The 26971-nt window shown below is 49.6% G+C and overlaps 1 protein-coding gene across 2 annotated transcripts; it reads right to left on the bottom strand.

Annotated features, from left to right (window-relative positions):
• Positions 1-17625: 17625 nt before the first annotated feature.
• On the bottom strand, positions 17626-26760 carry HUS1 (HUS1 checkpoint clamp component). Of its 2 annotated transcripts, XM_081885780.1 has the most exons (8): positions 26685-26755; positions 26449-26576; positions 26184-26360; positions 25337-25444; positions 23992-24066; positions 22368-22467; positions 19086-19199; positions 17626-18000 (listed from the first exon to the last, which is right to left on the bottom strand). In XM_081885780.1, exons 1-8 carry the CDS (start codon positions 26734-26736, stop codon positions 17918-17920), a joined length of 837 nt encoding a protein of 278 aa, XP_081741906.1. In that variant the 5' UTR covers positions 26737-26755; the 3' UTR covers positions 17626-17917. The 2 variants fall into 2 exon arrangements, with proteins under 2 accessions (XP_081741906.1, XP_081741907.1); XM_081885781.1 differs by lacking the exon at positions 23992-24066 and having other exon boundaries at positions 26685-26760.
• Positions 26761-26971: the final 211 nt, after the last annotated feature.

Here is a 26971-nt window from a genome sequence, read left to right as displayed (position 1 = left end):
GCCAATCAGCTGTAAAGGCCTGTAGGTATAGAAAGGTCTTCCAGAGACATCTGACAGTCACAAGCAGCTTCTCTGAGGAGCCTTCTCTCCAGAGGCAAAGTCATCCACAGCCATCCATCGCCTTCCTCAAGGATTAAATCCTCCACTTCCTTTTGAGACATGGAGCCTCGATCTCACGGCCAAATAGGGTTTGGGCTTAGGGTGCTCAGGGCCATCATCAGTGTCCCAAACCGCACACGGGAATGATGTCTGCCTTGGAACCAGTACAGTCTATGGAAACAGCCCAGTGGCATCCACCACTCGCTGCCTTTAGCTGGCGGGCAGTCTCCAAAGCCTGGCAGTGGTCAAAGAGTGGGGCTCCCCATGCAGGCACCCCAGAGAGCGAGAAAGTGGGAGCCGGCTCCCCAGGGCAAGGAACCGAGCAGACGAGCAAAGGCAAAGGCTGGCCCAGAGGTTTTTGCCCCTCTTCCTCCTTAAGGGACACCCAGGGGCTGCTGGAGTGTGTGCCACACGGAATGGAGCTCAGAGCTCTGCAAAGATTTCCACCTGCACCCTCCGTGGCCCCTCGCTGGCAGCTCCCAGTTCTAGCTCAACAGTTCCCGATGGGACCAGCAGGATGGAGCGGGCAGGCGGCTGGGCCGGGGGGCGTCTGCACGCGTCACCCCCAAACCTGCTCCCCCAGAACGTTCGGCAGGCAAACAGGCCCCAGTCAAGGAAGCCCACGCTTGGTAAGGCAGCATATACTGCTGGCTTTATTTTCAAAAACCTATTTCAGCCATCTGCATCTCACGAAAGAGATTAGAAGGGAGCATAATCGAAGTGTACGTGCACGTTGTTCATTTGCACGAGCAAAGAGCACACGTGCCCCACAAAAGCCTTTCCCTTTCCAGAATCCCGCCGCGCATTTCTTGAATTCGCCCCACACTGGGAAGCAACTGCGAGAAGCAAGCCGACAACAAACTTAATGTGGGAGAGCAAAGCGAGGTGGGCTGAGATTTCCTTGCAGGAAGGAAGGAAGGAAGGAAGGAAGGCAGCGCGCGTCCTGCGGCGCCCCGAGCGCCGGCTTACCTGCTCGCCTCGCCCTCGCCAGGCGCCCCCGGAGCAGCGCCCGCCCGCCCGCCGGCCGGGAGAAAGCGCGCCCCGCGGCTCCGGTCGTCTTTCCGTTGCTGCTTTCCTCCCAGCCGCGCCTGCAGCCCAAGCCGGGCGGGGCTTGTGCCGCGCCGGCGGCCCCTGGAGGAAGCGCCCTGCCCGGGAGGGGGATCCGGCCCCCGGCGAGGCAGCCATCCCCGCCCCCGCGCAAGCATCCCCGAGAGGTGCCCCCCCCCCCGCGATGCGTTGCCTCATCTCATCTAAGGCAACTGGATGCTTTTCTTTATTCTGTAAACTACCCTGTGATCATCAGATGAAGGGCGGTATAAAAAAAAATTAATGATAATTGCAGCCATGGTTTCCTCTGGGTAACATGATTTCTGATTTGGAAGTAAGACTGTCGTTCAAGGCACACTTAGTTGAAAGCAAATTTAGAACTAAATTTAGTGGAACTTGCTTTCAAATAAGTGCCTATGATTGCAGCTTTACTTCAAAACAGGAAATAACTTTATCTGGAGAAAACAACAGCGGCATTTGTAATCCACTTGCTGAGCAAGAAAGTGATTTGCGTACATGTACAAGGGGTGGATCCCCATCCCAAACTGCAGCTTGGAACTTTCTCCCCACCCCCACCCCTTTTTTGCTGTTTAATTTAGTGGGAGGCCCATTCAGACAAGGACAAATCCCTAATTTTGACATTCATTTCAAAATGTCCGAACAAATTACCCAACACCTACTGACCAAGTCAAGAACTTTCTTTCTAACACCACTACCAGAGTTTCAGCAGAGGAAAGGTTTAAAAGGCCTTGATGGGTGGGAAAATCCTTGTGTTCTTTTCATTCTGCTTTGTCAGTTGAGAACTGACACAGGGGAAGATGATTTCGGTGGTGGCATCTGGACTTTCCCCTGCCTGCTTCGCACCAGGCAACTCCTGTTTTGAAAGTCAAATGCTGATGGCAGACGAACTGCACAGGGGACCTTCCTGCAAAGAAAACATCCTGCTTTTCCACTTCCACTTGACACTGCAGTTTGCAAAGCCTTCTGGAGACACAGAACAAACAGCATGGACCCACACAGACAGACAGACACACATTCTGCCAGAAAAAGAGAAGGATGTTATTCCAGGGCCCACCTATGGCAACATAACAGTTTGCATCAACTCCCAAAGCTTTTAAGTACAGGAGAAAACATGGTCCAGCTATTCACGGAGTGCTAACCAAAATATTGTTTCTCCAAGCACAGACAAAGCACACTTGGATTGCCTTGTAATTCATTCAGCTTAGGGACGCCCCCCGCTGTGCCTGCCACATCACATAAAGTTGAGGCTGTGTAGTGGTTTAGTGAAATGTATGTTCTGCCTTCTGACGCCATTCTCTACTCCAAGGGAAGGAGGGTGGCTGCATGATTCATTCATGCCTTGGGAGAGACATTGGACTCCTGTCAGTGCCAATTTTTCATTTTTTTAAAAAAATGTTATTTCCATGGCTGATTGGTGGCCACAGAATCTTAGCAAGTGTAAGTATAAATGAGAAGAGTTCCTAAAGTTAAGGTTCCTATGCCTGAAAGGAAAGAGGATTACAAATACAAACAGGCCTGGTCCTTCTTTTACTGCTGTAGATATGAGAACAGGAAGAGGGTGGGAGTGTTTGAATTCTGCAGCTTCCTTGTGGTTTTAAAGACATAGATCTGTCACCGGACAAATCCGAGGGCTCCCTTGGACAAACAGAGACACCAACCAGAGCAAGTCAGAGCAAAACAGCAGCCAGTAGGCTTGGTCTTTATTAGAAGAAAGACTGTCGCGACAGGGCTCCCACCGCCCACGAGGTGAAGCAAAATGGAAGCCCCGAACAAAAGAAGACCCTAACTTTTATTAGTTGCTAATCCCCAAACTACACCCCCAGAATTACATCACATCTACATCATGATTACATTAAAATTAGGAGGAGTCGAGGAGGGGCTACACAGGTAATCCGAGTGACCTGACACCTGGCCGGAGCCTCCTGCCTCCTCCCCACATGAGTCAATTTCAAGAACAAAAGGAGAAGGGTGAAGTTTCCTGCCCCCTGAGGGGAATCCGGTCAGTGTCCTTTGTACAAGTCTGGGTGGAATACACTAAAAGGTGCAGCTTTATTGTGTCCTTGATAGTCTCCTGTCTGGACTCATCACGATGGCTATCAAGGTAATCACGCCAGCCGGGGGGAATCGCTGTGTACGTGACTGCTCGGTCAGGAGATTATGGTTACCCAGCGTCATGTCACCCCCCTTTGGTAGTCCTTTGGATATGTAGTAAAATAAAAGTGGTCCGATAAAAATCCGTCGTACGGTTGATTTTTAACGAATATAAAACGGCGAGTACTTTGAAGTTCAAACCAACCCCAAGTTCAGGAAACAATGTAGCAAGCTCTTGATTGGATTAGTCACGGTTGAGTGAATTCGGAAACGTTGTATCAGTGAGCTGTCAAACAGGGACACAGCGAATGGCGGCTGCAGTACCAGCGCAGTCGCCACCAGGGGCGCTGTTCGCTAATGCTCATTGGTTGAAGCGGCTGTCGAGTGATCCAGAGTTCAGTCGCCCGGTCTACCCACGTTAAGAATAGGACGATGCGGAGCGCTAGAGTGGAAAGCCGTCAGGCTAGCGCTTCCTTATTTACGGAAGGCTTTTGGGAAGGTGACCCTCTAAAGGGACATCTCCCGGGCTGGGGGGGGGGAGATGCGTGTACGTGTGAGTGTGGTGCTTGTGTAATACACGTGACAAATGTGTGTGGGGGGGTGATTTCCGGTGACAGTTCCCCCCTTCGGAGATAAGATTGCGAAGGTAGGTAAACCGCGCAATCCTTCTCTCCGCACAATCAATAAAAGTCTGATATGTCATACCTAGGGTCTGGGCTGCGGAAGTCCTTCAGGGGTCCCATTTCGGTGAGGTTCGACCGGGTTCCGGGTGCCGATGGTCCATAGGTGGTTGCTAGTCGCGGGCGATGGGTTGGAAGGCAAGAGCCGCAAGTTTGGCAGCACATCGGGAAACAGTGGATAGTGCAGCAGAAGACAGCAACGCAAATGGTTACAGTAATGAGGATGAGGAGTCCGTTCCCTAGAAGTTGTTTTATCCAGCCTGTGCCAGGCAGCCAGCTCCACAACTGGGTGTCTGACAGCCCTTCGTGTTGGATGTCTTTAAGCTCGTCTGTTAATCTATGGATGTTGTTGAGGTGTCCGGTAATATTAAGGGTTTGGTCGGACACGTGGGTGCAGCACTCGGTTCCGACAAGGGCACAAACGCCTCCTGTCGAGGCAAGAACGTAGTCCAAAGCAAGGCGGTTCTGTATCGCGGTCTGCCTGACTTCCGTTAATTCCGTCAGGATAGACTGAGTGGCCGCATTGGATTCTTCCATGAAATTTAGTAAGATGTCCGTTAATTTAAGGATATCAACGTGGTTGGAGCCGGCTCCGTACGCAGGGAAAAGAGCCCGGCCATAAGTCTCGCTGTTGGCGGCTACGTCAGAGAGTTGTGACAAGTCCTTTGCCCTTTTGTTCCGCCTCCTCCCGGGGGGTAGGTCTTGAGTGACGCGGACTCCAGGTAAGATTAGGCCAAGGTAACAAGTGCCGCGGGAGTGGGGACTGGCCCATACGTAGCCGCGGTGGCCACAAACCCAGAACAATCCTTGTAAGCATGAGTCTATGCGGCCGGTGAGGAAGGTGCGGAAGAAGCACTGGGAAACCGGGGAGGGGCTCCAGGAGTCGGGCAAGGTCATAACGCGTTTCCATGCAGACGTTAAGGTGGGGTGGATAGAGGGGTTGCCTTGGTGCCATAGGGTAATTTTGCCATTTAAGGTAATGTCAATGGTGTACTTACAGGTGCTCTCGCCGATAATTTTGTCGTTCCCACTGAACTTCCGGCAAAGGTCACCTGCTGTAGGTCCGGTTAGGTAGATGTACAGTGGTACCTCGCAAGACGAACGCCTCGCAAGACGGAAAACCCGCTAGACGAAAGGGTTTTCCGTTTTGGAGGCGCTTCGCAAAACGAATTTCCCTATGGGCTTGCTTCGCAAGACGACAGCCCATAGGGAAATCTCCGGGACAGCGGGGAAGCGCAGCGCGTCTTCCCCGCTGTCCTCGGACCTCCTCCGAAGGCTGGCGGCGGGGCGGGGACAGCTCCTCCCGCCGCCGCCGGGCTTCGGAACGATGCCCCAATGCCGGGCGGCGGGCGGGAACGCCTCCCCCCGCCGCCCGCCATCGGGACCATGCCCCGATGCCGGGGGCGGGCGGGAACGCCTCCCCCCGCCGCCCGCCATCGGGACCATGCCCCGATGCCGGGGGGCGGACGGGAACGCCTCCCCCCGCCCCCGCCATCGGGACCATGCCCCGATGCCGGGCGGCGGGGACGAGGCGGGGCATGGTCTCCGCCGCCGGCGTTTAAAAGCACTCTGGGGAAAGCAGCGAAGCGCGCTGCTTTCCCCGAGCATCGGGAAGTCCGGCGGGGGTCCTTGGGATTCCCTCCCAGCCCCCGCCTTTAAAAGCACTCCGGGGAAAGCAGCAAAGCGCGGCACGCTTTGTTGCTTTCCCCGGAGTGCTTTTAAACGTGGGCGGCTGGGGGGGGGAATCCCTAGGACCCTCGCCGGACTTCAAAAGAGCTGCGGGAAGTCCGGGGGGTCCAAGGGATTCCCTCCCCACCGCCCACCTTTAGAAGCGCTCGGGGAAAGCAGCAAAGCGCGGCGCGCTTTGTTGCTTTCCCCGGAGTGCTTTTAAACGCGGGCGGCTGGGGGGGGGGAATCCCTAGGACCCTCGCCGGACTTCAAAAGAGCTGCGGGAAGTCCGGGGGGTCCAAGGGATTCCCTCCCCACCGCCCACCTTTAGAAGCGCTCGGGGAAAGCAGCAAAGCGCGGCGCGCTTTGTTGCTTTCCCCGGAGTGCTTTTAAACGCGGGCGGCTGGGGGGGGGGAATCCCTAGGACCCTCGCCGGACTTCAAAAGAGCTGCGGGAAGTCCGGGGGGTCCAAGGGATTCCCTCCCCACCGCCCACCTTTAGAAGCGCTCGGGGAAAGCAGCAAAGCGCGGCGCGCTTTGTTGCTTTCCCCGGAGTGCTTTTAAACGCGGGCGGCTGGGGGGGGGGAATCCCTTGGACCCTCGCCGGACTTCAAAAGAGCTTCGGGAAGTCCGGCGGGGGTCCAAGGGATTCCCTCACCGCCGCCCACCTTTAGAAGCGCTCGGGGAAAGCAGCAAAGCGCGGCGCGCTTTGTTGCTTTCCCCAGAGTGCTTTTAAACGCGGGCGGTTGGGGGGGGGGAATCCCTTGGACCCTCGCCGGACTTCAAAAGAGCTTCGGGAAGTCCGGCGGGGGTCCAGAGTCCTTTTAAACGCAGGCGGCAGTGAGGGAATCCCTTGGACCCCCGCCGGACTTCCCGCAGCTCTTTTGAAGTCCGGTGGGGGGAGAAGGGCTTTTCTTCCTACCCCCAGCCTTCAGAACAGCCTACTGAAGGCTGGCGGTGGGAAGAAAAGCCCTTGTCCCCCCCACCCAGCCTTCAGAAGAGGTCGGGGGACAGACTGTCCCCGGACCTGGTCTGAAGGCGGTTTCCCTAGGAACGCATTAATTGATTTTCAATGCATTCCTATGGGAAACCGTGCTTCGCAAGAAGAAAAACTCGCAAGAAGAAAAAACTCGTGGAACGAATTAATTTCGTCTTGCGAGGCACCACTGTACTGGTGGGTCAAGTTCACAGCGGTCAGGTTCCAGGATCGCACGTCAGCGGAGAGATGTTGTTGCAGGGTGAGAGGTACTCCTAGAAATTGTATGCCACTGTGAAGGTGTGCGGGAGCGTTGGCACAGATCCAGCACTCCTTGGTTGTTGTCTGTCTTGCAATTTGAGAGATTAATTTCACATAGGTGTTGGAATGCCAAGTGGACAAAAAGTCATTATTGTTGGAGTTTTCGGATACTGACAGTTCCCCCCTTTGTCGAGGTGCGGTACCCGCGGGGTGAAGTGGATCTTGGCGGAGTAGGTAGGTGAGGTTTGTGGTGAGACCTCCACATCTTTGGGGTCCAGTAGTGTCCCATTCTGCTGGGGGTGTAACTGAGTGGTGCCAGCCTTCGAGGTACGCTTTCCCGTCCCAATCGGAGGCGAGTCCGATGTCCCAGACGCAGCAGTACCTTCGGAGGCAAACTCCCTGTAGGATGGTTTGGCGGGGAGTGGAGTCCACGCGTTGGCAGTAAAATCCATGAATCAGATGGTCTGTGGGGTGATTTCTGTCAGTGTAAACTGACTCACCACCGCCATTGTCAAGAAGTGACCAGTTCAAGGGTTGTTGAGGGGTACCATCAGAGAAGAGTACATAGGAACCATTGAGGCAGTGGGCTCGGTTCCAAGAGTCATCTTTGGTGAGGATGAGTTTGCCAAGTGGCGTGTAAGAGGGCGAGCGTATAAAAAGTTCCCAAGTTTGGTGAGTGGCAAGTGTCGGTAATATGGTATGTCGAAGGAGAACACGGGTTTCGGGTAAGCAGAAATCGAAATCCCCCAGGCGGTCCGGTGTTCCCCTTTTCACCATATAAACAATTCCAAAGTCTAGATATTTGTATTCCATTTGCAATCCTGGGCATGAGCCGTGGGTGGTTATGGTGTGTTGTGCTAAGGTAGAGGTGATAGAAAGGACGAGCAGGGTGGGTATGGTAATTGCCATTGTGTATGGTGGCCGTCAAACGAAACTGTCAAACTGCGGAGCTGAAGACTGGAGCTGTCAATACTGAGCTGTCAAACTGCGGAGCTGTCAAACGGCGGAGCTGTCAAACTGAGCTGTCAAACTGCGGAGCTGTCAAACGGCGGAGCTGTCAAACTGAGCTGTCAAACTGCGGAGCTGTCAAACGGCGGAGCTGTCAAACTGAGCTGTCAAACTGCGGAGCTGTCAAACGGCGGAGCTGTCAAACTGAGCTGTCAAACTGCGGAGCTGTCAAACGGCGGACGTGTGTTTTCGGAGTTTGAGTCGAATTGGGGGTTGGTTGTCGTGGTCGTTGGCCGTGATTATTTCAGAGGTCCAATGGCTCGATGTGTCAGGTCCGGTCTGTTGGGCTCGGTTCGTGCCCCGGTCTGGTCCGGTCTGTTGGGCCCGATTTGTGCCCCGATCTGGTCCGGTCTGTTGGGCCCGATTTGTGCCCCGATCTGGTCCGGTCTGTTGGTCCTCGTCGATGCTGTTGTCGTCGTCTGCTGGTCGGGCGGGTGTATCGTAGGGCGAGTCGTCCACTGTGGGCTCGGGTGGAGAGGCGGGTTTGCAGCGGGTGTGGTGCAACCAGGCTGTCTTTTCTGCTACCTTAACGGAAGTTGGAGTGGTTAAAAGTACTTGGTAGGGGCCCTCCCAAGTGGGCTGTAGGGGTACCTTTTGGTAAGTTTTTGCTAGTATCCAATCGCCTGGTTGGTACGGGTGGATGTTTTCATCCAGAGGGATGTTTTGGCCTGAGGCTGCGTACCTGTGGAGAGTTATAAGTTGCTTTTGGAGTTGTATTACGTATTTAGTTAATTCTGACTCGCCTACTTCTAGTTCTGATGTCGGAAATCTGGTGTTATATACAGGGGAGGGTCGGCCGAATAGTAATTCGTAGGGAGATAGTTTTAGTTTTCCGCGTGGGCAGGCTCTCAAATTATGCAAAACTAATGAAAGGGCATTTACCCATTTGATGCCGGATTCTTTGCAAAGTTTTCCTAGCTGTAATTTAAGTTGCTGGTTCATTCGTTCGACTTGTCCCGAGGAAGGAGGATGGTATGGGGTATGTAATTTCCATTTGATCCCTAGGGCAGTGGAGACTTGTCGGATTATGTCTGAAGTGAAGTGTGAACCCCTATCGCTGTCTATATGTCTAGGCACTCCAAAGCGGGGTATGATTTCTTGAATCAGAGTTTTTGCAACAATGTGTGCAGTTGTTCTGCGAGTGGGAAAACATTCTATCCACCCAGTCAATTGATCAATGATTACCAGAGCATGCTTATAGCCTTGGCAAGGGGGTAGGTCTATAAAATCTATTTGAAGGCTTTCGAATGGAACAAAAGCCCATGGTCTAGCTCCGGATGGGCATCTGGCGGTATGCTTTGGATTAAAGCTCTGGCATGTGTGACAATTCTTTACAACCGTTTTAGCGGCAAGAGCTAAACCTGGAGCATACCAACAGCGTTGCATTGTGTCAATGAGTTTTTCTCTTCCCCAGTGGGTAAGTTGGTGCAGAATTCTCAAATGTTTAGGTACCCACAGTCTGGGCATTATAAGTCTTTTATCAGGAAAGTACCAAACCCCTTGGTCTAAATGGGCTCCTTGTTCCTCCCATCCCTTGATCTCCTCTGGGGTTGCTGTCTGGTACATTTCGGCGAAGTTCACATCTGATGGAATTTGGGGCCCCTGGAACTCATTATCTGTGGAAAAGGGTTGTAGGGCTGCTTCTTGCGCTGCGCGGTCAGCACATCTATTTCCTATTGAGATGGGGTCCTTCCCTTTGGTATGTGCCTTGCAATGGACTACTGCAATAGCTTCGGGAAGGTGTATGGAGTCCATGAGACGTTGCACTAGGGGGGCATGTGCAATTTGAGTACCTGCTGCAGTCAAGAAACCCCTCTGCAACCAGATCTGGCCGGTTGCATGTACTAACCCGAAGCAATACTTTGAGTCCGTGTAGATTGTGATTTTCTGTCCTGCTCCCAATTCGCATGCTCTAATTAGTGCAATGAGTTCAGCAGCCTGTGCGCTGTATCTTGCGTTGACGGGTCGTGCCTCTAGGGTCCTATTATCAGTGACTACGGCGTATCTACTTTTCCGTTCCCCTCCCACAACTTTGGAGCTCCCATCCGTGTATAGAACGAGGTCAGGGTCGGTTAGCGGGAGATAATCGAGGTCCTCCCTGGGTTTCTCTAGGTGACGGACTATTTGGGAACAATCATGATGCGGGGTGCCGTCGTCCGGGAGGGGAAGGAGGGTCGCAGGGTTTAGGGAGTTCACTCGTTTTATAGTGACATTGGATGGGCTGAGGAGAATAGCTTCGTATTTATTCAGGCGTTGAATAGTGAATCGTTGGCAACCTTGCAGGCTAAGTAGGGTAGCGACAGCGTGGGGGACGTTTACAGTTAGATCGTGCCCTAAAACTGTCTCTTGTGCTTTCTCAAGGAGCAGTGCTGCCGCTGCTACCGCTCTGAGACATCCCACATTCCCTAAGACCGTAGTGTCAAGTTGAAGGCTGTAATAAGCGACAGGTCTGTTTTTCCCTTGGAATGGTTGTGTAAGGACGCCAGAGGCTACTCCTCTATTTTCATGCACGTATAAAGTAAAGGGTAGTCTGTAGTCCGGGAGTCCGAGAGCGGGTGCTGATCTAAGTTCCCTCTTTATGGATTCAAACGCTTCAAGCACCTCCGCAGACCACTGTAGCTGGTCTGGGGCATCCTCGTGCGTCATTGCTGTGAGGGGACGGGTGAATTCTCCGTAGCGGGGAATCCAAGCTCGGCAGAATCCGCTCATTCCAATAAAACCTCTGAGCTGTCTCTTAGTTTTTGGCAGGGGTAGTTTTGTTATTGTCTCGATCCGATCTGTGGTCAGGGCACGGGTGCCTTTCCCCAGGATATGACCAAGGTATTTGACTTCCTCTTTGCAATACTGTATCTTTTTCGGAGACACCTTATGTCCTTTGTCTGCTAATATGTTCAGGAGGGCTATGGTGTCGTTTCTGCAAGAGTCTAAGTCCCGCCCACAGAGTAAGATGTCATCTACGTAAAGCCTCAGGGCAGAGCCTCCCGGTAGGGTCACGTCTGCCAAATCTTGGTGTAGGATAGATGAAAAAATTGCAGGGGATTCCACATACCCCTGGGGTAACCGGGTCCACGTTAGTTGCCCTGTCTGCCAAGTGAAGGCAAACAGGAATTGGCTTTTGGGGTCTACAGGAATACTGAAGAAGGCAGAGCATAGGTCTATGACTGAGTAAACTGTAGTTCCCTCCGGTATGGTGCTTAGGAGATGATGTGGGTTGGCGACCACGGCATGTCGGGGAATGACAAAGGAGTTGACGAGCCTGAGGTCTTGCACCAAGCGCCATTTGACCGGGTTTGTATTGGGCTTTTTGACAGGGAGAAGAGGGGTGTTGCAAGGGGAAGCGCATGGGACCAGAACTCCCATCTTCAAGAATTCGTCGATCATAGGGGTTAGTCCTTGTACTGCCTCAGGGGGAAGCGGGTATTGCTTAGTGCAAGGGAAAGGCAAATCTTGTCTGTAGTTCACTCTAACTGGGGTCGCGGATTTTAAGAGTCCTACGGAGGTTGACTCGGTTCCCCATAGAGAAGGAGAAACATTTTTCAGAAGTTCAGGTGGGAGGTCGATATCTGGATTTAGGGCTTCTTGTAAAACTCCTTGGAAATTAAAAATCGATTCATCCGGCATGTGTAAGTAAATGCCTTCTTGACCGCATTGTATAGTGGCGTTTAATTTGCAGAGCAGATCCCTCCCCAAGAGGTTAACAGGGCTAGAGGTTAAGAGGAAAGTATGGTTTACAGATAGGGGTCCAACCGAGACGTTTGCAGGTTTGGAAAGGGGGCAGTTCCGGGGAATTCCGTCCAGTCCCATTACGGTTCTGGTTTCTTCCCCGGGGGTTAGGTGGCTGCCCGTAAGGGTGGAGTAGGTGGCTCCAGTGTCTAAAAGGCAATTGTAGGTTTGTCCATCGATTTGCATGGTGCAGATTGGGTCCGAGGACGATAGTCGCAGGATGGGGCAAAGAAAGGGGAAAGGGGCGGGACCTGCTCCTAGTTGTCAATTCGATTGATATTCATCCATCACCATCTCATGAGCTGGGTTAGTGGTGTAGTTGGCCGGTTTAAAGGGATTTGTAGGATCTTGAGCGTGGTTCCTAGGTCTAGGTTGGGGAGGGGGAGGACCGGCGCGATGTAGTTGTTGGGTCGTCGTTGAATTATATCCATATGGGGAATCCGACCCTCTGGGTCTGGGATAGACTGGGTCCCGATAGTCCGTTTTGTATAGTTTGGTGTCGCTATACTCTGGTTCTGTCGTGTTAGTCAGGAAGGGGCAAAATTTCCTGATGTGTCCCTTTTGTTCGCATTTGTAACAAATACGGTTGTCCCTAGAGTCGGGTCCCCATTGTTTGTTCTTGTAAGGGGGGACCCCTCCCGCATAAGCCAATACTCGTGGAGAATCGGGTTTCTGATCTTTCCTTCTTCGTTCATCCCTAGAGTTGAATACTGATTTGGTGATGGAAAGGATTTCGGTTACCGTCTTTCCATCGTATCCCAGGTGGGAATTTAGGGCTTTCCGTATGTCCGCTGTAGCCTGGTCCTTGAAGAAGCCTTTAACTATGACTTCATGTTGGGGGTTCTCTGGGTCTATCCCGCCCCAAGTTTTGATAGCCGAAACTAGTCGGGTGTAATAGTCAGACGGGTGTTCTTCTGGCCCTTGAAGGACGGTCTGGACTTTAGTCCAGTTTACAGTTCGCTGACCAGCAGCTTTGATTCCATCTAAGATGGCCTTTTTGAAAATCTTTAAACCCCATATTCCATCGTTTGTATTATAGTCCCAGTCTGGGTCATTGAGTATCGTCTGAGCGGTCAGTGGGGTCATTGAGGCGGGACGATTTGGTTGGTAGCCTTCTCGGGTTAGAGCCTCCCCCGCCTTCGCTAGTATTTCTCTTTTTTCTGCCTCGTTAAAGAGGGCCCCAAGTAACATATGTACATCTGCCCATGTAGGATTGTGTGTAGAGAAAATGGTGGCCACCTGGCGGTGACATTTATCAGGGTCGTCCCTTAAAGAGGGCATTTTGTCAGACCAATTCATCAAATCCGAAGTAAGGAAAGGTTGATGAGTGAAGACCATGCGGGGTGGATCCCCAGCTCTGACTGGCGGTATGGGCAATGCTCGCAGGGGGTAGGCGCCCTCTGCTTCTCCGTTTGACGGAATGTCCCTGTTTCGGGTTCTGCTAGAGACGGGACCCTCTCTGTCTCCGTTTAATAGCTGGCCATTGAGCAAGGGCCCTAGAGTTAAGTCCGCTTCATCTCCCCTTAAGTTTGGCGTGCTCGTAGAAGGGTCAGGTGGTTGCGCACTCGGTAGGGTTTGGAACGGGGTAGTGGTGACATTTGTTGTGTTTTCCCTTGACCCTACACCTCCCCCACCAGCTCCTGTTCCTGATCCTGATGGTTGGGGAGCTCGTGGTTCAGGGTAGTAGAAGGGGATGAGGCTCCTATCCAATTGTTCTTCTTGGGCTCTAATCTCATCGTAAGGGGGAGGTCCGGTTGCTTTAAGAACAGCCATTTGTCGGACGATTCGAGCCTGCTTTTGTTGGAACAAGTCACGGGCTTCAACGAAAGCATTTAGATAATAGAGTTGGCGGGGTTTTTCATCAGCCAAGTAAGCTTTGAGTGCTTGTATCCTCACGATGTTAAAAGACCCGTGAGGGGGCCATCTCGAGGCTGGCTCTAACTGGTGGGTGAATGCGACCCACGAGATGTTGCAGAGATCCTTCAGCTTTGACTTTGAGAGTCCCTTCCTCCCTCTTAATTCCTTCCAACTAAGGAGAACAAATTGTAGAGGGGTATCGGAGTCCTCTCCAGGGCGGCAAGGCTTCATGGATGCCTGGTCACCGGGAGGAGCCCAGTCAGAGTGTTGGGATGCGTGGGCACCCATCGCTCTGATACTCGAGGGAAAAGGGTGCTCCGCTAGCGACTTGTACTAAGGTTAGAAGGGACGCACAAACAAGGGGAAGAAGGAAAAAGAACAGGACCACAACACACACACACAAAGGGAAAGGGGAAAAATAATATTCTTTCAGTAAACGAGGTACCTCTTTATCTCTACTTAAGCTTAAACCTGCCTATCATCCTTTGACTGGATTCAACTAGTCCTCTATATACTTCAAACACTAAACCTTAGCCCACGGGTCTCTCCCTCTACCCGATACACAACTGCGGATCCTGACAGTACAGTTTACACAACTGGTCCTAGTGTGGGGCCCCAACCCGGGTTCCGCCCCTTCTCCCTTCACGACAGCCTCCTGCCTAGCCTTTGGGACTAAGTTCGAAATCTCCTACTGGACGCTTGCGCAGTGCAATGCCAGATCGGGATCCGAGAAAAGTCAAGTTCGGAAAGGAAGCAAACGACCTTGCGTTCTCACGTACCCGGGTCATCCCTAACAAAGGTCGCCGGGCAGGAGGGGCGGCTTCGTTTGCATAATTAGCAGAAAGAAGGAGAGAGAGAGAGAGAGAGAGCTTTGAGGGACGCCTCCAGCCGACTCCGAGAGAGGGACGTCAGAGAAAGACAGTAAAGAGCCACGCTTTCCCGGACTCAATTCCAAGACGGAAAACGGGGGAGAAAAGGGATAGAGAGATCAAGACGTTCCTGGACGACCCCGAGGGGGAACGTCGGAAAACAGCAAAGTACCACAATTTCCCCGGTCACATACCGTGTAAGAAACTGGGGGGAGAGAAAGGGAAAGGTTTTGACATTCCTGGACGACCCCGAGGGGGAACGTCAGACAGTAAAGTTCCGAAACCTCCCTGGCCACTTTCCGAAAGGGGAGAATCGGGGAGAAAAGAATAGAGGAAGAACGTTCCTGGCCGACCCCGAGGGGGAACGTCGGAAATGATAGAAGGAAAGTCTGGCTGTCGTGAGGACATTACTTCCCACCCACCTCCCAATGTGTCTTTTCTCTTCAAACCATACTCACGTTCGAAGATGTCCCCCGTAGATCCCGGGATCCTTTCCTTTAGCCGGCTTTACCTCGCCTTTGCTCTCTCTGGTTGGGCTTCTGGTGACGGTTGATTACCGCCCACAAAGAGGAGGCAGGGAGAGGAAAAAGGGATCCCCGAGCTAAGGTTGCCCGGTGGCGCCCGATCCCCTCTATCTCCCCCCTCGCCTCTGTAGGAGAACCAAGTGTCCCTGAGCGCGGTCGCCAAAAAGTGTCACCGGACAAATCCGAGGGCTCCCTTGGACAAACAGAGACACCAACCAGAGCAAGTCAGAGCAAAACAGCAGCCAGTAGGCTTGGTCTTTATTAGAAGAAAGACTGTCGCGACAGGGCTCCCACCGCCCACGAGGTGAAGCAAAATGGAAGCCCCGAACAAAAGAAGACCCTAACTTTTATTAGTTGCTAATCCCCAAACTACACCCCCAGAATTACATCACATCTACATCATGATTACATTAAAATTAGGAGGAGTCGAGGAGGGGCTACACAGGTAATCCGAGTGACCTGACACCTGGCCGGAGCCTCCTGCCTCCTCCCCACATGAGTCAATTTCAAGAACAAAAGGAGAAGGGCGAAGTTTCCTGCCCCCTGAGGGGAATCCGGTCAGTGTCCTTTGTACAAGTCTGGGTGGAATACACTAAAAGGTGCAGCTTTATTGTGTCCTTGATAGTCTCCTGTCTGGACTCATCACGATGGCTATCAAGGTAATCACGCCAGCCGGGGGGAATCGCTGTGTACGTGACTGCTCGGTCAGGAGATTATGGTTACCCAGCGTCATGTCACCCCCCTTTGGTAGTCCTTTGGATATGTAGTAAAATAAAAGTGGTCCGATAAAAATCCGTCGTACGGTTGATTTTTAACGAATATAAAACGGCGAGTACTTTGAAGTTCAAACCAACCCCAAGTTCAGGAAACAATGTAGCAAGCTCTTGATTGGATTAGTCACGGTTGAGTGAATTCGGAAACGTTGTATCAGTGAGCTGTCAAACAGGGACACAGCGAATGGCGGCTGCAGTACCAGCGCAGTCGCCACCAGGGGCGCTGTTCGCTAATGCTCATTGGTTGAAGCGGCTGTCGAGTGATCCAGAGTTCAGTCGCCCGGTCTACCCACGTTAAGAATAGGACGATGCGGAGCGCTAGAGTGGAAAGCCGTCAGGCTAGCGCTTCCTTATTTACGGAAGGCTTTTGGGAAGGTGACCCTCTAAAGGGACATCTCCCGGGCTGGGGGGGGAGATGCGTGTACGTGTGAGTGTGGTGCTTGTGTAATACACGTGACAAATGTGTGTGGGGGGGTGATTTCCGGTGACAGATCTCGAGTGCATGCTTGCCCCACAAGTTGTTGAAATGGAACACAGAGTGCCAGGGCCCTGCAGATAAAATGGTGGGCCCTCTAGGAATTTCATCACGTGTTTCAAAAAATACTGCACTAAAGAGGCAACATACGATGCCTTGTGAAATTTTAGAATTGTCTAATATCAATATGCAGCACTCCAAATTTTTCAGGTATTCTTCCCAGAAATGTTAAAAATATAGATTCCAAACCTATTACATAAGTACTTTGAAAGGTGAAAACACAATATTGGTGGGAGTTCCCTTTTAAACTTACAGTAAAGGCTGATGGGTTTCTGATGGCATCTATGCTTCAAGAGGCTAAATTTATTCTGGCCAGCCTGAATCTGTCACAAGACACACATCTTGGATAACAGCTCCCTACAGGATGAGCCAGGAATCCTGGGAACCAGTGTGTTCTAAGAGAGAGAAATCTTGTTGCCTCCGAGTGCCTGTCTTGCTCCAACCGTGCCATGCCTAGAGACAGCCAGTCAGCTCATGCATTCATAGCAGTAACCAGAGGAGGAATGACTATTGAGCGGAGCAGAGAAAATAAACGCCCTGGTGCATCTGAATCAGTGCAACCGGACGCCTTCCTCTGCCCCAGCTGCAACAAAGCATGTCTCTCCCATACTGGTCTCTACAGCCACAGCAGGCGCTGCAACCTTTCAACCATTTGATTTCACCTCCAAAACACTCTCCTCCATTGTTTCCTAAGACAGCTGGATGCCAGCAATGAAATCCAATGGATTAGCAAGGTGTCTAGGACACAATTTAGGAGGTTTGTCTAGCTCAGGGGTCAGCAACCTTTTTTAGCCATGGGCCAGTTTACCATCCCTCAGACCTTGTTGGGGGGTGGATGAACAAATTTCTATGCCCCACAAATAACCCAGAGATGCATTTAAATAAAAGGACACATTCTACTCATGTAAAAACACACTGATTCCCGGACTGTCTGCGGGCCGGATTGAGGCGGCGATTGGGACGCATCCGGCCCCCAGGTCTTAGGTTGCCTACCCCTGGTCTAGCTAAATTAGTTCTTTCACACCTTTAATTTCAGAGAATTAAAAGAATCTAACACAGAGCTCAAATACAGGAATGGGTCTAGCTTTCACCTCACATCAGAGACTAGCCTACCTTAATAAGCTTTTGATGCCCAAGCCTGAATTAAATTCTAGTGCCTACAAACCTTTAACAGTATGATACATTTTTAAAATTACTTTACATACCTATAAATGAGTAAACTTCATTTATTGCTTAGAAAAGATGATCCTCTTAATGATAAACATTGTTGCCAAATATATATATATATTGCCCAGTTAAAGTTTCTGATGTGTGTGCCCTGACCCTAGAGGTCCATAGCTACTTGGAAGTCAGAATCCTAACTGGGATCAATCTGTTGCCTAAATGGAAGCTCTGAGGGTACTGGAGAATTTTAATATGACTGAAGTGACCTATATGCAGTAATGAATGATGGAATGGACAGGAGGCGTAGAATATATGGAACTAACAGGTGACTGAGAAACAAGATTTTTTTAAAGAAAAAACCAACAGTTCTTTTGCTGCATGGAGAACCAGAATAACTAAAGATCGAATGGACTGTTTCTTTAATAAAATATATAGCCCAGTCAAACAGATTTTTTTTTTACTTCTTCTATTTATCAAATATACAGTTCTCTGCACAGAATCTGATTACAAAACAAGCATAGCAAGCACTCGTCTCCCCCACCCCGTCTTCCTGTGCCTGGTTCAGCGCCTTTGAGAAGACACTGCAGAATTGAAAACAGGTGAGCTGGAACAACTGTTCAATTCATACAAGGGCTGGAATGAAATATTGAAGAGAAACATCTTCGTGGAGCAAGATGAAGTGAACAATCCTTTTGCTTGCAATATCTGCAAAACACAAGTCCATATTTTAAACTTCAAAGGATGACAGAGGGCCCAAAATATCACGTTCAACAATAGCCAACATTCTCCAGTTTTGAAGGCCAAACAGATACAGAGGCCAAGCTGCAGGAGGTCTGGAATATTTTGTACATGGCTACCATCAACCTCCCAAACTTTTTAAAAACTGTTTTTCCCAACCAGGAGAAAGACAACAAAAAGAAAAGCTGCGTCAGGTCCTCCCTCCTAGACAAAAGGCACTTTCAACAACAGCCACTTGACAGCAGACCTGACTCTGCCTACAGATTCATATGCCCTGGTGGAGCTGGGCAAGGGAGGGCTCAGGTGAGTTACCGTATTTTTCGCCCCATAGGGCGCACCTAGTTTTTTTGGGGGGGAAATAAAGATTTTTTTCCCCCAGGTGCTGAGCTCAGTGCGCCCCAAGCTTCTGGGTGCAGGCAAGCTGTCCACTAGCCATGGGAGAGCTGTGCGAAGTCGCACAGCTCTCCCACGGCTTGCGGAGAGCTTCCTGAAGCCTGGAGAGCACCAACCCCCCTCGCTCTCCAGGCTTCAGCGAAAGCCTGCATTCGCCCCATAGGACGCACACACATTTCCCCTTCATTTTTGGAGGGGAAAAAGTATGTCCTATAGGGCGAAAAATACGGTACATAAACATGATTCATACATACATATATAATTTTATTCGTATGCCACCTTTCCACAGTTAAAACCATGCTCAAGTTGGCTTACAACATGGTGTGTGTGTGTGTGTGGGGGGGGAAACAGAACCTAATTACAAATATAACGAAAGTAGTCATAAACAATAAAGAAATATCAAAATATACACAACCAAATTTCCATATAAATCATAACATCTAAAATAAAGATAAGAAAAAATTACTATCAATAACAGCAACAATCCCCCCATGGTGTCCGGTTTGGCCCTAAGAATGCTGGTCCAAATACACTGGTGTGTGGAGATGTTGAAATTTGCTTTTACAGGAAGGATATGGCAATCCCTTCCAAACACGTGGTATCTTCTTCATAGAGTGGCAAATGACTTGTTGAAACAACAGGCCAAAAGGGTCACTTACTACATAGTGCTTTTGTGGGATTCACTTGCTGCCCTGCAAGTAACTGGAGAAGTCTCTTAATGTCAATGCGGGCCTCGGCCACGGTCTCTCTCTCTTGACTCGACTTTTGGGAGCCTACAGAAATTCACAAAAAATAGAAACTTTTATTAACTAGAACAATAGTTTTTAAAAGGGTTGTACATAATTCCCATTAACAGTTTAAGGCTGTAATCTGTGCATTTTACTTCCAAGTACAGCGGTACCTCGAGTTACAAGCGTCTCAGGTTACAAACACTTCAGGTTACAAACTCCGCTAATCTGGAAGTTACCTCGAGGATAAAACGGAAATTGTGTGCTGGCGGCGCAGCGGCAGCAAGAGGCCCCATTAGTGAAAGCATGCCTCTAGTTAAGAGAACGGACCTCGGGAATGAATTAAGTTCGTAACTAGAGGTACCACTGTACATATGAACATGATCAAGCAGCCAGTATGTACTATGTTCTATTCCTCATTGTGACAACCACCTCATACTTCCATTTCAGAGAGAACAAACCAAGGCTAGTAGCTAACTTGTCAGCAGGGCAGTGGCTCTTTTTTTGGGGGGTGTTATTGGGTTATTGTTCTTATTTTGTTTTTATATATTGTGATCTTTTCTGTGAACTGCCTTGAGACCAGGTATAGGGGAGCATATAAATTCAATGAATAAAAAATAAATTAAGTACCACGTGAGACCAGATCACAGCTCCAATCTCAGTCACTGGGGAGGGGTGGACCCAGAGCCAGTTCACACAGATGCTTGCATGAAAGTAAGTCTCTGGTTAGCTGTAGGAGCTACCAAAGCTGCCAGAAGTGGCTGAAGGAAGAGAGGAAGGAACTAGCAGTGGCAGGCACTGATGATGAACGTGTTGGAATGGGGCTCACTGACACTGACTACAGTAATATTCAGACCCTGTACTGCATCCAGCCATAGGCTTCTGCATGCACAGAGATTTGTTCATAGGCAGAGGTGCTGTATTGGCATACCCCCATCCCAGAAAAAAATCACTTCATCACAACAACCACCAGCTGAGCAAGTACCACACAAGAGCAGCAAGCAGGGAGGCAGGCAGGCCCCTGAAAAGTGGGGACTTTGAGGGCTGTGTGTGCACATGAAGGTTGGGAGAAGTTAAAAGCCTCCATCGGTAGTGGAAGCGAAGACGGCAGCAGAGACACCAGCTGCCCAGTCATCACCCATCCCAACTTCTTCTGAGGCAATTGTTATCCATACAATCTGCCTCTTGTGTCTCACCCCACACAACTCTCTTTCCTCGGTTGGAGTAATCTGGGTTGATATTTGCACCCCCTGGGCCTGGGCAGTGGGGACCAGTTTCGCCAACCCCATGGTATGTCTCTGTTCATAGGCTCCTGTGTGTACTGGTAATCATTGCCATACATTCAGGAAAAGGAGAAGACTAGTGTGTGTTACCAAAATGATTTTTCATAGTGCATCAGGTAATAAGCAGGACCACCAGGAGCCCCCAGTTTTAGTCATCATGTTTACCATGAAGTGTGCGCAACCATCTTCTGTCACACCTAACAAATCCTAGCCACCATCCCAACCTTGGAGCTGTGGTATCTGTCTGAGGAGATTATCTCTGCAAGTTGCACAGAACTTCAGAAACTCATCACAACTATGGAGAGCAATCCCTGCCCCAGCTGCAAGGATGGGAAGAAAACTGGCTTCAATTATGTACCTTCAAGGTGCTCCGAGTATCTCCGAAGCACAGGAGCAAACTGAGAAGCCCCAATCTTCTTCACAGATGCAAGAAAAGGAACTCTAGTACTGTGCCTTAAAAGGGCACCAGCAAATCAAACTAAGCCCAACCCTCCCTTGCCGCAATGGAGAGCAGCAGGATATTTTGCTTCTGCGCTACAAACAACCATCTTTGTGTCCATATTGGATCTGTGGAAGAGGTGCAAACTGTTTCGGCAACTGCACCCGACTTCTGAGGCCCTTCTAAAGGACTGTGCAACTGCAGTGACAGTCTCCACCTCTCTCTATACAGTTCAAGCTGCAGAAGAAGACTAGAAGGAATTCCCAAGTCTGGAGCTGGGAAAAGGAACAGGATATTGTGCTATGATCACGGCACTTCTCCATGCTTCTCTGGCAGTGCACCCCGTCCTTGGCTGAAGACAAGAGGAGCAGGCAGCCGTGAGATCTTGCAGTGTAACTCAACGAGAGTTCTGTGAGATCTTGCAGGAAGCTGCCACTTCTTCTCGCTTCTCTGGTGGTGGTGGCGGCAGGGGTGGGGCATCTGCGAGAGTGCTGCCCCTTGGGATTCCACCCCCCAAGGCAGCTGCCTTAGTCCCCTTATGGGTGGCCCAGCTCTGGCTGTGATAGCATATGAAATCAGGAACAACACTTTGCAGGAGCAGCAAGAGCCTGGCAACCACACCTTTTTGGTTAATCATTAAGATCAGTTAAAATTTGTGAACTCCCAAGAATACTGACAAATAGCTATTTCACCCTATCCTCTAATTCTGTATTTGCAGAGGAGGTGGGGATTATGTTCTGGGCCCCCGTGTACATAAGTGAATTCTCATAAAGTGGGGAATGCTCTCTAAGCACCCTCTCTGCCGCTCTCTCTTCAATCCATACAAAAAATTACTAGAATTGAAGCTCTGGGGCCGGTAGGAGGCTGGAAGACATGTGGGAAAGTGGCTGCTGTTGCTGCGCTACCATGCACATCAGCTGTTACTCAGGGAGGCTGAGCAGTGTAAACAAAGCCCTGCTATGCCTCTGCTCTCTTCTGGGCTTCCTCCGACGTCCTCTTCAGGCTCTGTGGAGGGTCTTCTCACCAGCCACAAGGGCTCTCCAGCTCTCTCCTGCCATTTCCAGATTTGAATTTATTTATTTATTTATTTATTTCATGGCACTGCACGTATATGTGGTCCCCTGCGAGTCATAATACACCTGTATTTTCCCCATTCATGATAATTAACTTTGTATATTAGTCCATTGTTTGAAGCTACAATGTTATTTCAATTATTTAACCTGCAAATCAGTATTTCCTTCCTTTCACTTTGTTACTGACTTCTGAGCGTGGGGAAAGAAAACTATTAAAGACAGACTCAAGCTAGCTCTATTTTACAACAACTATAAAATTGGCTAAAAATTGTTGGCGATTACTTTCAGAGCACTGCAAACCCATGCATGGTTACTCAGAAGCAAGCCCTTACTGCCTGATAAGTGTACACAGGACTGTAGCTTTTGTTGTGTACTTTTGTTAGGATCTGTTATCTGACAAGAAAAGAAAATTGCTTACCCCAGGGAGGATTCCCAAGGTCTTTAAAGTGGGTTGTAACACACACTAGATCAGTTTCTATTTTCAAGTTCATTTCTCCATTTAGATTTGCTTCTATTACCTACAATGTAAACAAAACAGTTCATATGCTTTTCACAACTACTAAATGTATTCTACCAACACCTGTTTGTCAAGGGAATGCACTTATAACAATTAAGGTTCTATTCCTAAATATAAGCCTCCAGACACATCAATAAATAAACGGAGACAACTCTGCTTAAGAGCTCTGCATCAACAAATCACCAAGCATCAAAAAGTCAGTTATATAAATTAGGGAGGTGTGTAAAAATATCATCCATGTGATGGTCTCTAGTACTGTGAACAATGGAACAAAAGCGTCAACTGACTCAGACAAATAAGTAAGCCTAGCCTTCTCTGGTGCTGGTAAACCAGAAGACTGATCTGCAGATTTGGAAAGTGAAGCTTTCCAGTGCTGAGATAACACCACAATCTACTAATGATTTCAGATCAAGTTGCTGTTAAGACACAAGAGCAGGTAAAATTCTTGATAGCCAAAATTCCATAGCTACAAGTTAAACATGCATTTCATAAACATGCAATAAAAAAGAGGAAAATATTGTACATTCACAAGGTCAGTTTGGCAGGGATAACTAATTTGTATAGTCTTAGGGACCAGACAGTGGCCTGGAAATTATTGGCACCATCTCACAATGAAGGCTGTACAGGTATACAGGACATGCAACCAGGTAAAGCAGTCTATATAAAGTGTGTATGCTCAGGGCTTTTTTTCCAGTTGGCACGTCTTAGGTACGTTCCAACTTAACAACTTTGGCTGGGTGATCCCCCCTTTAAAAAGCGCAATAACTTTGGGTGGGTGCTCCCCTAAAAAAGGTCAAGTTCTGGCACCACTTTTTCTAGAAAAACAAAAGCCCTGTGTATGCTTACTTATCACTTACAAAGTCTAAAAGAGATGGAATGTTGCAGTGTGGATCCTTTTTCCTTACATTACTTACTGGCACAGGCCAATGATTTTCAAGTGGTGCCACAGTGCCCTAGGGTGCTTTGAATGATGGTCAAGTTTTAGTTTTTACCAGGTATCCCACAAGGAACTGAAGAAGTTGGTCAAGGAAGCAGTGGATTCAAAAAGGTTGAAAACCTCTGGGTTGAGGGATCATATAGGTATGATATGCTAGTCCTCTCCAGTGGCTCCAATTGCTTACCAGCTGTGTACTCAGAGAGCAATCCTGGATAACTAAACCTTGATGGGAGTCTTACGCGCAAAGTATCAAGTGAGAGCCAAGACCAGGCACCATTCACACAATTAGCAACTGCAAGATGGTCTTTTCTGAAGTAAATACCAAGAACAGGGTATCCAATCTGGATCAGTACCATAGCGGAGGTAAAGAATTAAAGCCCTCCAGCTTCCCCCAAGGTCCCAAACTAGATTAGCCACACAAGCCTATTTACTAAGAAAAGAAAAAAGTAAGAAAAAATGCACAATTTCCAGTTGTATGAATGGTGTATTGTCCAGTTTGACCCAGCGGTTACAACGATTGCATAAAAACTCATCCCAAGTGATGCATCTCTCTCTCCCCACTTCCACTTTAAGAATATAAGAACTTACTATAGAATTGGAGAGGTTTTTCATTCTCTCCACAACACTCTTCATGGTCTTCAGCGCTGGTAAATAAATGCTGACCTACAAAATCAAATCAACTGCCTTGAAAGTGCAGATGAGCCACGCCTGCCCCACACTGTTACTGGGCAACGACCCCCAGTGTCAACTGAAAAGGGATATAGTCACATGCAAGGACACAGTTCTATATAGCAACTACGAGAATGTTGAAGGGCCTAAGACTGTGAGAAACTAGATTGATAATGAGAAAGGCTTGCAATAAAATGAACAATATATCATCATAAGCAGAAAGTGAACATTCCAGCAAGGCTTACAATGAACTATATAGCACAAAAATTATTATTGTTGCATTAAAGAATGCTAAGCAGCTGGGCACAGGCTTCTGAATAAGGTCCTGTTTCAAAGAACTTCCTCAGATAACTGTAAAAAACATTCTTCACAAGAGAATGTTTACTCTCCCTTTCTTCTAATTAGAATAAGATAATTAAAGTTTTATGTTTAGTAACTTATTTGGAGAGAGATACATTTCTGAAGTCCTTGCAGTTATCAAAACTGTAATCAGGGCCTTAAAACACTTTTGAGGAGATGAGTTTTGGGCTGAAATATGGATGCCTCCCTTAGCAATGAATTGTATTGGTGGTATGTATATTTGTTAACTGCTTGTGGGGAATAAACAACTGCTTCACATTAAGTGCAAACCAAGCCAATGAAAAAAAAATGAAGTAAACTCAGGTTGCATTATTTGAAAACACATTTGCTTTTGACTGTGAGAGTTTTGGCTCTGAAAATATTTCAGCTGCCCCAAGTTTGTGTTGTTTTTAAATGGTCAGCACTCAAGAGTGAAGACCAGTTGGTAGGTATGTTGGCAGCCAAGTGTTAAGCTGAGTATTGTGAAGAGGGTGTGCATGGCTGTGTGAATGGTACATTAGTTAGGTTTGCAAGTCATATGAATGGGCAGCAGTGCATGAAAGAGTGAATGTGGAATGGACTCAGGAGATACTGTAAATAAAGCACACTGTAAATTTTCACTGGTCTCCAATGGTAAAATACACATTCTCTCTAAAAAGAAGTTTTTGCACTAATTGCAATCCTTGGTAGAATAACGACTGTAATTGAATAATGGCTGTAATTCAAACATGAATGATGAAAAACTTATGAAAAACAACTCATCCTCAGTTTACATTATCACAATGTGCTTATTAGCCTACGACACTTTTAGAATGAATGAAATCCAATCATCTTAACTAAAAGGAAATTCCTTTGAGATGGGAAGAATTTGGAATACTGTTTAAAGAATTTAATTTTGATATCGTGGAAACTGAAAGGGGCTCACATCAAAGTCTGGCACACTTGGTTCCCTGAAGTCATTCCACAGCTTTCTTGGGATAATACCTACAGGAATGTCATGAGTCACGACACGGCTAGTGCTGGATAAAGAAGGCTAGAGAGAAGAAAACAAAGGGTTACATAACGGAAATTCATGACAGTAAAGGCTGTAATCCTATAAACACTTATGTAAGAATGCCACCTTTCTTTTTTTAAAAAAGGAGGGCTATGGCAGAGAAACTTCAGGTGTTCCTTCAGGTGTGAGCATGATTATCTGGATCAACTTCAGTTCAGGCCTAGTTTTGGGACTGACTCACCCCCAGGATGAGTGTGGGGACAGGAGGTACTGATCAACCTGGATACTCATACTCTCAGCAGCTTTTGATCCCATTGATCATGGTGCCCTCAGCCCAACTGCTCAGATGGGGCTCAAAGGCACAGTTACAGTGGTGTCATGTCTACCTGCACAGGTGAGTCTAGAGAACAGCATTGCCGGAGTGCGCTTCAGTCCCCTAGTGCAAATGCGATGGGGCTCTGCAGGGCACTATTTGGTCCCCAACGCTATGCAGCATATGCAGCCATGGGGGGGGGGCACTGGGACCTCTTCCCACCCGGCTTCCACCATCTGGAACTGGGGCACAAATGGAGCTCCACCTGCCGCCCAGGGGGAGGAATGCAGCCTTTTCATTCCTACACTCCTGAAGGGGCTTTTAGCGACCTCCCTCTTCACGGGCAAGAATCTACCTTTTTTCCTGAGGCGGGGGGGGGAGAGAGAGAGAGAGAGAGAGAGAGAGAGGGAGAGGGAGAGAGAGAGAGAGAGAGACGCCCCCCCCCCCGCATCCATTTCTACTCACCAGTTCTACGGCTACAGTGAGGCAAGGACAGTGCTTGTTCGTCAACTTGATTTTCACCGCCTTGGCATTGTGTGCCGTTTTTAAGGCTCTGGATAAGTTTTCCGGCGCCACCTCCAGATAAATTTCATTTTTTTCTGCGGCCACTCCCTCCATCTGGAACTCGTCGAAGACATTCCCCTGCCAGAGCGGGAGCGGGGTGAGCCCGGGCCGCCGCCCCCCGCCCGGCTTCCGCGTCCCGCCGCCCCGGCCCCGCGCCCCGGCCTACCTGGCGGACCTCGCACCACAGGCGGGCGCCCCCCACGGCCCCGCGGGCGCCCGCCACGAAGACCAGCTGCTCGGCCGTCAGGCGCAGCGCGCACGCCTTGGCCAGCTTGGCCACCGTCGCCACGGCGCCTGAGGGAGGGAGGGAGGAGAGACGGAGGAGAGCCACGTTAGCCCCAGACGCCGCCCCCCCCCCGCCGGAAAGCGGCGCCCCCTCGCCCCCCCCCGCCCGCCACTCACGGCTGAAGTGCGCCAGGCAGCCGGCGTCCGAGATCTTGGCGCGGAAGCGCATGGCGGATGGCGGGCAGGCGGGCGGGCGGCCCTTTCTCCCCGCCTCCCTCGGGGCCGGAAGTGTCGCCAAGGCCTCGCCAGCCCCGCCTCGCCCCCCCCCCCGGTTCGGGGGGAAAGGGACCCGCAGGTCGCTCGCAACCACCTAAAAAGAAAAGCCACCCTATGGAGGACATCTCCACCCCCTTCCCAATTTTTGTTCCCTAAATAGTTTAAAATTCAGCTATGCATTTTCTAGG

This window comes from Podarcis melisellensis, assembly GCF_964234715.1.
Source record: "Podarcis melisellensis genome assembly, chromosome: 13".
Taxonomy (NCBI): domain Eukaryota; kingdom Metazoa; phylum Chordata; class Lepidosauria; order Squamata; family Lacertidae; genus Podarcis; species Podarcis melisellensis.
The sequence above is the reverse complement of the archived record's forward strand: the minus strand, read 5'-3'. Positions and strand labels throughout refer to the sequence as shown.